General features: G+C 37.1%; 1 protein-coding gene across 13 annotated transcripts in view; it reads right to left on the bottom strand.

Annotated features, from left to right (window-relative positions):
• Window positions 1-649: 649 nt before the first annotated feature.
• Window positions 650-10106, bottom strand: part of Kiaa1109 (KIAA1109 ortholog) — a 249263-nt gene continuing 239806 nt past the window's right edge. For 9 of the 13 annotated variants that reach the window (XM_029554131.1, XM_029554129.1, XM_029554128.1 and 6 more), the window contains 6 exons: window positions 9473-9745; window positions 7845-8048; window positions 6129-6323; window positions 5580-5714; window positions 4145-4310; window positions 650-1365 (listed from right to left, as the gene is read on the bottom strand). In XM_029554131.1, coding sequence (XP_029409991.1) covers window positions 1149-1365; window positions 4145-4310; window positions 5580-5714; window positions 6129-6323; window positions 7845-8048; window positions 9473-9745 — 1190 coding nt within the window. In that variant the 3' untranslated portion in view covers window positions 650-1148. The remainder of the gene's footprint in view (window positions 1366-4144; window positions 4311-5579; window positions 5715-6128; window positions 6324-7844; window positions 8049-9472; window positions 9746-10106) is intronic. The other 4 variants (XM_029554132.1, XM_029554136.1, XM_029554138.1 and 1 more) reach the window with 2 other exon arrangements.

The raw sequence follows: 10106 nt of genomic DNA on the forward strand, positions 1-10106 counted from the left end.
TAGGCTTAGGTTGAGAGGATAGGGTCCGAGAAACTCAATGACCACCAAAGCCACCTCAAGCCAGAGGCTTTTGGGTTCTTATCTCATGAATTCAAAGAATGAAATTCACAGACTACAAAGGGTTTTAGAAACAAGTATTTTATTATATATAGGGAGCTTAGAGGAGAAGGCAGAGCTCCTGCACAGCAGGAGGGGTCCTTGGGAACAGGATTCCATTGAGCCTCCTCATTGGTCTGGAGTTAATAAGGGTTAAGTGGAGGGAGGAGGGGAGTAGATAAACTGGTCAGTCTAATTCTCATTCCAGGTATTCAGGTCTCTCAAGGTTCAGGTCAGGTCCTCAGCATGGCTTCCAGGAACAGTGTAACTACTTCAGGGAAAAGAGAAGGGAAAAAACAAAACAAAACAAAACAACCCAAACAAAATCAGAACCCCTTGGTATTCCCAGCTGCTAGCTATGGTGGAACCAGAGACATCTTTGGCTTAGATAGTTCTGACACCTCCGGTCTCAAGCAAGGACAAATGTTCTGTCCAAGGACACTTCCAGGTCTTGTCAAGAAAAAAACTAGTCACTTTTCTTTTGTTACTTAAGCAATTTCTACCTCCTGTTCTCATTATCTAAGAGACCAACTTGTAACTATGAAACAATAAGGACTGAAGCCATTAATGACTTTATTAGAATAATTAAAAACAATATTTTAGTGGTATACAATCACCACAATTACTCAAACTATATACAAATAGGTATTTATACAAGTCTACATTTAAAAAAGGCAATTAATGACACCCTCAATCACATTATCAACAAGATTTTTTTTCTAAAAGTTATGGCCAATAACAAAAAAAGTCACAGTTACTCTGCAAATATTTTAAATGCAGGAATCATATTGCACATAATACAATTATTAATCTTAATGAACAGGTGTGTATATTTTAATCTAGTTTTTCTCAACATCTACATTTTCATGCAATACTTCACTGTACACAGAATGGTAGAGCTAGAATAAACAGGTTAAATTACAAATCTTTACTATGATGGCCACAAAATTAGAATTATTTTAAAATTATTCTTTAAAAACAAAAACAACAAAACTCCAGTGCAATAAAACTTAATGGACTCAATCTGGTTTTTCACAGATCAAGTTACTATTTTAGTGTTCTTCTTTGTCTTTTCCTTTCTTTTCCTTTTCATCCTGTAGTGCAGTGCCAAGCTTTTTGATGAGAACAGACAGCACCTTGTCCAGTGGGTCCATCACTCCTCTCTGAAGCCATTTGGGAATAGTAGTCCTGGCATGATGAAAGCCCAATTTTTGAAGGATGTAATCAACACCTACTGGGTCAATCTTTCTTCCAGTCCATGAAATTAATCTAAAACAATAATATAGTCATTGTCAGTATATATGATATGTTCTCATAGCCCTGAGGGTAGCTCCATGAACAACACTGAACTCCCTTAATGTGGTCTGGGAAAAATACTTCATGTGTGAATACTTGAGCATCAGAACTCTGGATTCATATAACAGCATTCTGAAAATAATGGATCTGTAATTGAAAGTATCTCTGACATACTATACAAGCAATGGAATGTTGATGCAATTTATTTTGAGCCTGGCCAACTAGTTTAAAGATTTCACAAGTATGCAACTATAATGGGGAAAAAACTAAAATTTATTGAGTGCTATGTGCTGAACATGTTTGAAAGGAGAACCATCTTCTCTTTAACCCTGACATTTCCTTCTTCTTTATAGAAGACAGACTATTAATGGCTCACTTCCTGGTCTTTCTGTCCTATACTGATGATTTATCTGACTGGCAATGTTAACAAAGGAACAAAGTAGTGTACTTCAGCACTTCTTCCTGACTTTCTTTGGGAACTACTCATTTTGGTCTATTCCTGCATGCTTTCACAGACAGGTCCTTGACCTGAACAGGTTAGCAGAAGGCACTGGGTACTATCTGTGGCTAGGTGAGTATACAGAGATGTTGACTACAGAATTTCAGCACTTCTCCTGAACTTTAGAAGTTCTGTATCATGGAGGAATGGTGCTTACTGGTTTTCTCTCTGACTTGTTGAGCTAGCATTCTTATACAGCCTAGGCCCATCTGCCTAGGGATGGCACATCATGCATTAATCGATAATCAAGGAAATTCCTCAGAGATACAGTCATAAGCCAACATGATTTGAACAACCTCTCAATTGAGACTCTCTCAGATGACTCTAGACTATCAAGTTTATAGCTGAAACTAAGTAGTATAGCATCCAAGTATTTGTACAATTATAATTTGAATAATAAAGCAGATGAAAAAGAGAAAAAAAATAGGAAGGCTATGTTAATCACAAATAATACAAAGCACTACTAATTATAGCAATTATTATAGTTAAAATTAGAAGATACTTTTGATGACTTTGAAACTAGCTGGTATGACTGTAGAAGAATGTGATTCAATAAAAGAAACTAGTATCTTTATTACTACATTAAATTAAACATTTTAGCCATAGTTTTATAGTGTTTAGCATACAAACAGGAGGACACCATGACACTGTAGAATTGTCATAACATATTTCTAGTAAGAAATTGTTATGGCCCTTTACCAATGATGCATGACTGCTACATCTTGCTACTGTGGCTACATCTTGAGCTAGTAGCACAATTTGGAAGCACTGTCTACATGGTATTGGTTTTAGAGGCATGGATGATACAAGAATAAGTGGATCATAGAGGCTTGTGTCAAGATCCCTAAGACCACCGAGGCCAGGCCGTGTGCGACTGTGTCACAATCCCTGCAAGGAAGCCCCAAAAGGCCACTGCATGAAGCTGTGACAGGTGAATGTAAGTTTCAGAGGAAAGCCCAGATGTTACAGATGTCAGGATCATGAGACGTCTGCCAAGGAAAAGCTTCAGGCAAAGAAAGGAACTGGCCAAAGAGAGAGGCTATGTGTGTTATAAGAGGCACAGCTGAAAGGATAGGGCTATCTAAGACTTTTGGAGTCCAGAAAATTCATCAGGAGGTCCAGATGCCAGTCATGGATCTTGTTGCGGTTTCAATGAGAAATGCCCTCCATAGGCTCAAATATTTGAACACTCTGTACACAGTTGGTGGTGTTGTTTGGAAGGTCATGGAACCTTTAAGAGGTCTAGCCTTGCTGGAGGAAGTGTCACTGGGGGTGGGCTTTGAGAGTTCATAGCTCCACCCACTTCTGGTTCACTCTCTCTACTTGTGTTTGTGGTTGAAGATGTGAGTTCTCAGCTTCCTGCTCCTGTTGCCATGCCTCCCCATCATGATGGACTCTTATCTCTCTGGAACCATAAGACAAAATAGTCTTTCTTCCATGAGTTACTTTTGGTCATGGTGTCATCACAGCAATGGAAAAGTAACTAATACAGACTACAGGGTTTGGTATCTGTTACCACATTGGTGCAAATCTTTCCTTACTGTGTCCTCATTTGTCCGTATGAAATGGAGAATGTTCACTCTAAGTGTAATATCCCTTTGGCTATCTTGAGGTACATACGCACTACTCACCTCAGAGTAGGTGAATACCAATATTGGACAAAGTGTTCAAACATTTGAGCCTATGGAGGGCATTTCTGATTCGAACCACGACAAGATCCATTACTGGCATCTGGACTTCCTGATGAATTTTCTGGACTCCAAAAGTCTTAGATAGAATGTCTGTTAAGAGTATATAATTTGCTTTTTGATTGTGCAGGGGCTCACAGTAAATAATTGAGTGCGTTGAATCTCAGAAGAGACTTTGAACTTTTAAACAGGTTTGGAAATATGAGAACTTCTGAAGTTGCATGAAAGCATTTTTCACTATTTTTCATTTCCCAGCTTTTGGCACAATTTTTCAAGGTTGTAAAATCTTTAGGAAGTGAAACTTTACTAGAGGCAGTGAGGGTCTGTAGGGGCAGGTCCTGAGGTGCTACAGACTGGCCCCAATTCCTCTCTGCTTCCTGAATGTAGACACAATGTGACCAGTTGCCTCATGTTGTACCATCAAGATGGGGTTATCCCTTCTTAAACTGTGAGCCAAAATAAACCCTTACTCCCTTTATGGTGCTTGTCAGGTATTTTGTCACAGCAGTGGGAAGAGCATCTACTGTAATATCCCTTTGGATGTATCGAGGTATATACTACTCACCTCAGAGTAGGTTCCAGATGCCATGTGTTGCACATGAAATCTCTCCAGTCCACAGTGGTATAAGTGATGCTATCTTCTCTATCTCTGTCAGAAGAATTATCATCATGTATAATAATTGGACTTTTCTGTCCTGGTCGAGTAGATAGAATCCGAGGTGGAAAAATGGCTACAATAAAAAAGTATTAAAAAATGGGATCTTAAAATTTTATTATTATTTTTAATATTTTAATTTTGTATGTATGAGTGTGTTGCCTGCATGTACGTGAGTGCACCTGTGTCGTGCAATGCCTCGGAGGTCAGAAGAGGGCTTTGGTTTCCCCTGGAACTGAAGTTAGGGTCAGAAGAGGGCTTTGGATTCCCCTGGAGCTGGAGTTAAGGACGGTTTGTAGCTGCCATGTGGGTGCTGGGAATCGAACCCAGGTTCTCTGCAAGAGCAATCAGTACTCTTAACCACTGAGCCATCTCTCTAGCCCCTTAAAACTTTATTTTAAAACATCATAAGAACATAGTTATTGGCTCGACCTCTCATTTATGCATTCTCTTGCATTTAATTACATTTGTTAAAAGGTATTTCTTTAAAAATAAGCTATGAGTACGGGGCTGGGGTGGTTAAGAACACTGCTGTTCTTGCAGAGGATCTGGGTCTTATTCCCAGCACCTACCCAGCAGGTAAATGCTGTTTCTAACTGCAGTTACAGGGGAATTTGACACCTTCTGACCTCCGTGAGCATGGCACAACACGGGTGTACTTACATACATGTAGGTAATATACTCATACACATAAAATAAAAAAAAATAAAAAAATAAGCTTTGAGTAAATACCAACTATTAGTATTTCTTGGAGAAAAGTAAGTTGCTGTTATGGTAAAGATGGCTGAGATCATGTACTTGATAGCAGGTACAGGGCACTGCACTTGGCAGTCATTTTACTTAAATCTGTAGTATTTCCTCACATCTTCCTACTTTGCAAAAATCACCTACAGGCCTAACTCAAGACTTTCATAATATATTTTAAGAAACTCTTTATAAAGTAAAAAACACCTTATGGTAAAAAAGAATGCCATGTGGGCCTATGAGATGGCTAAGCAGGTGAAGGTGCTTGCCACCAATCCTGAGGACCTGTTTGATCCCTAGTGAAAGGAGAAAACCAGCTCCTTAAGTCATCCTGATTTCTACACATTAGCATGATGTACACATGTATACACACATAAAAACAACAAAATAAATAAATGTAAAAGCATTTTTTTTAAAACAGAGCGCCATGTATTCAGCAGGTAGCAGATACTCAGGAAATCTGTCATGTAGACAGCAATGCTATATACTAACATTTGCAACCCATGAAGGAAAAGGCTATCTATCACTAGAACATAAAAGCCTTCCATGTTAATTTATGTCTCTGCAAACTGAAAGAAGGAAATAAAAATATGTAACATACCCTTTTCTTTTTCTTTCAGATAAGCTGACACTAGATCATGAAGAAACATGATGAGCTCGGCATCCATAGTAACACAAATGTGGTCAGTGAACTCTGTCACTACACTACATTCTACCTTGGGCTTCAAGTTAGCATCTGCAATGATAAAAATTCTTTTATTAAAAATATTCTTGAAACAACTGCTCTTTCCATCAATAAAGCTTTACACAGACCCATGTACCTGAAAGACAATTAAAGAAATGAGCAATTTCTATGTATACATTATTGAAAGACTAATGATAGTCTATTAAGATATTTTCTAGCATGCCCCATTGTTTCTCATAATAAATCAAGTCCAATAATTATTCTCAGTACTTGAGAGAAAAGATACAAATAGGTTAAATAAATTTTGAGAGGCTACATATATGGTAAGAAAGATCAATCAATTTGATATACATAATCAGTTTCATTAAATTAATATATCAAAATAACCTGTGGACAGTAGTAGTTTGAAGAGTCTCTAGAATTTTCTTAGCAACTGTTAAAATGAGAGATTACTTTTCCATATACCTTGTAATGAAGGTTCTTGTGGCTCTTGAACATGAATGGATTTAAATTCAAGCTGCATCCTTGGTAATGCAAAGATAGTCTCAGTTTCATGGTTGTAGCTAGAACCTCCTCTGAATCCACTCAGCAAACTAGAATTTTTCACGGTGTTGCTGTTCTCTGGGTTATTAGCATCAACATTGCGAAGTAAGTTTAGCTCTGCATGCAAGACACAAGGACATGTCAAATTAAGACAAAAGACACTGATGAACTGTAGCTTTAAAGCCACTGCAATACATTGAACTCTCACCATCTTACAATTTGGGAATAATGACATTTTAAAAAAGATATGTACATATTTATTGTTATCAAAAGCACAACTATATAATGTGAATTTTGGATAAACCCAGTATCTACTGTTTTTGGTTTTTCCAGCTTTAAAATGATTATTGGGGTTGGGGATTTAGTTCAGTGTTAGAGCACTTGCCTAGCAAGCTCAAGGCCCTGGGTTCGGTCCTCAGCTCAAAAAAAAAAAAAAAAAAAAAAAAAAAAAAGATTATTATTCTTAATTGAATGAATTCAAGTCTAAACTTGTATTTCATTAAGCCCAAAAGTCTCCATAGATTGAACACTTTATTCTTAATATAAAAGTTTGGAACTAAGCTGGGTATGGTGGTACACACCTTTAGTCCCAGCATTGGGAGGCAGAGGCAGGTGGATCTTTGTGAGTTTGAGGCCAGCCTGGTCTACATAGTGAGTTCCAGGCCAGCTGGGGCTACAGGGAAACCCTGTCTCAAAAAGACCAAAAAAAAAAAAAAAAAAAAAGAACTAAATATTATCCTGAGCCTTGACATTAGTCCTAATTTTCCTAGACATTTGTAGTATGATTATACTACAGTTATGAAAATTACTGTGATACACAAATAGCAATTCAATATGTCATAGCCCCTCTGGAACATCCCAGACAAACAGTAACTCTTTCTTAAATCCCGATTAGGAGTATAGACTAGTCAAAATAGGCATAGTGTTCTCATTATTTTATCCATCTGGAAGGTCTGTCTAGTCTTGAAAGGTCCTCTAAAACTCTAAGGTCCAAGTCATCATTTTCATTTTGAAAGAAAGTAATTTTAAGTAAAAAAATCAAGTTTTAACATGTATTAATCTAATCAGATTCCTAAACATCAGATGGATCAGTAACAATTAATTCTGTAAATGCAAACTGAAAAAAACACAGATGTGTCATCTAGTAAGGTACCACAGAACTAGTGAATTTAATAGATGGAAAACCTATCAAAAACATTTCTTTAAAATTATAACTTGATAGGAATAAAGTTACTAAAATTTTATTCTAGACGAGCAGAACCCTACACTTGTGGCACTCTGCTATTTGTGCAAAAAAACCTCCAATTTTTAGTGTAACTATAAAATGTTTTTAAAAATATTCTCCAAAACATTCCAAATATTTCCAAAAGTATCATCAAATATAACAAATTTAATTATTTAAAATCAATTTTATTTCGAATGGTTTCAGTTAATACCTAAAATAATTTGTCTATGAAATGCTATAGTACTAGGCTGATTATTTATGTACTAAATAATCATTTCTATCAACAGAAATAAAATGAAAACTGTGTAAAGACATGAAGACTTGACCTCTACTTAAATTCTAAACAGTTGACAAGAGCCCAAAAGAGAAAAAGAAACAGAGGAAACAAGCTCTACAAAGACTAAAATTTTAACCTTCGTTCCTGGTGGCAGTCACATAGTTGAACCATTCTTTCACACTTGCTACTCCATGGGGTGGGTTTTCATGGCGACGTCTTGTTATCTTGGTTATTGTTGCCATTGGACTTTCCAGAGCACCACATGGTTTGGTAACCATGGTATTATGACCCAGATGAAAATCCAGTGTTTGTACAATATATGTAGAATGATCACTAGAGCCTAGAACATAAGGAAAGTATGTTTCTGGAAGTGACAAACTATAGTAAAGAGTCAAGAAAATCATGGCCTCAGAGAAATATACTTAGCTATGTCATACACAGATAGTGAAAACTAAGTAAATGAGAAAAAACACCACACATTATTTATTTTAGTTGTAACTGGATTTATCCCAGTGGAAGGAAGAACATCAATGATTTTTCCCTCCATCTTTCATCATTGAGACCACTAAGTATGCCAGGTATAGTGGTGTATACCTTGTAAAACAGCACTCAGGAGGCAAAACCATGAGGATCATGAGTTTGAGGCCAGCCTGGGCTATATAGAGTTCCAGACCAGGCTGGGCTACAGAATAAGACAATGTTCCAAAATACAAAACAAAAGGAAACCACTGAGTAGGAAAGTGCTCAAAAAAAAAAAACAAAACTGGATTTTATCACTATATTCATGGAAAAGTATAGCCATGCACAGAAGTTTCATAACATAGCCTTATCTGACAAAGAATCTCCTTAAACTAGCTTTATGTTCTTAGCAGGACAAAATTTAAATAACAGGAAGTAAGATGGCAAGTTCAGAAATTTGCTTAACATGTTTCTTTAACAAGTTCCAGACTTCATAGATGTTGACTCATTGACAATAAATGTTAGCTACATGAAAACCAAGAGATGGACTTCTCCACAAAATACATGAACTTCTCGAATAAAAATGTTCAAAAGGGGCCCGTGAGATAGCTCAGGGGGTTAAAGACACTTGCCACAAAACCTGGAAACCTTAATTCACCAAACCTGGCAACCTGAGTTCAATCCCCAGGACTCACATGGTGGAAGCTGAGAACCAAGTCTCCAAGCTGTCCTCTGACTTCCACACATGTGCTGTACAGCAAGCACATGTCTATTCCCCAAGTAAAGAAATAAAATGTAAATAAAACAACAAAAACACAAAGGGGAGATAAGGGAGAGGTCTCACTGTGCACAATGCTTGTCCTGCAAGTATGAGGGCCTGAGTATGAATCCCCAGAACCCATGTAAAGCTGGGCACATGGAGTTGTGTCTGTAATCTCAGTACTCCTATGGTGGGATGGGAGGTAGAAACAGGAGACTCCCCAGAAGCTTGAGGGAAGCTAGCCTAGAGTATACAGCAGTGAACAACAAAAAAAGAGACTCCATCTCAAACAGGGTGGAGTGGAAAGACTGGGAACTGAGACTGTTCTCTGACCTCCACATGTACAATTCATACACATACATGCACACACATCATATACATACACACATTATATACACACATATATATATGTATAAAATACATGTACACAAACATACACACATACCCTCAAATTGGCACACAATCTGAGAAAAGAAAATTATTTTGTCATTTACAATCATGTCAGAAGCTAGCAAAGAGTAAAAGCTAGAAATGTGTTAGTTTACCATCTTCCCAGATTTTCTGAGCTTCAGTCCAAAAGGCAATATTTGGTTCTTCTAAATGAAAAAGAGCCCAAGATTTTGAACGGAAATTTGGACCATGAAAACAAGCCAGAGTCATGTGATTTCCATGTAAGCTCATTGACCCTCCAAACTGCATCCCATCTTCTGGTAATGGAATCTGAAATAAGGATATGTGGCACCCAGACACCACCTTCAACACCCCAGGCCAATGTCGATGATGAGCAGCATCAAGCACTACAAGGGAACAAAGAAACACTGCTTTGAATTGCCTCAGAAGCATCTTGAACAGGGTAAAGTGGCTACTTTTTGCAGTTGAAAGTGACTCAAATAATGGTTGCTATTAAGATGCCACTGAGGATGGAAAGAGCTTGGGAAGGCAATAACTTACTAATAGTTAAAACTTACATTTCTGATGCTGCCTGACTTACAAAGTGCTTGCATGAAATTTTATATAATTCTTTTTTCCCTATTTGCAATTCTTTATTTATTTAGTTTGATGATTATTATTTTAATCATTATTTTTTAAATTTCTAATAACTACATGATTAGAAGAAGCATTTCACTACAGATTTAACATATTCAGTAACACACTCCAGAGCAAGAGTATATCTCTTTC

Source organism: Nannospalax galili, unplaced genomic scaffold (assembly GCF_000622305.1).
Source record: "Nannospalax galili isolate Female #2095 unplaced genomic scaffold, S.galili_v1.0 scaffold64, whole genome shotgun sequence".
Taxonomy (NCBI): Eukaryota; Metazoa; Chordata; class Mammalia; order Rodentia; family Spalacidae; genus Nannospalax; species Nannospalax galili.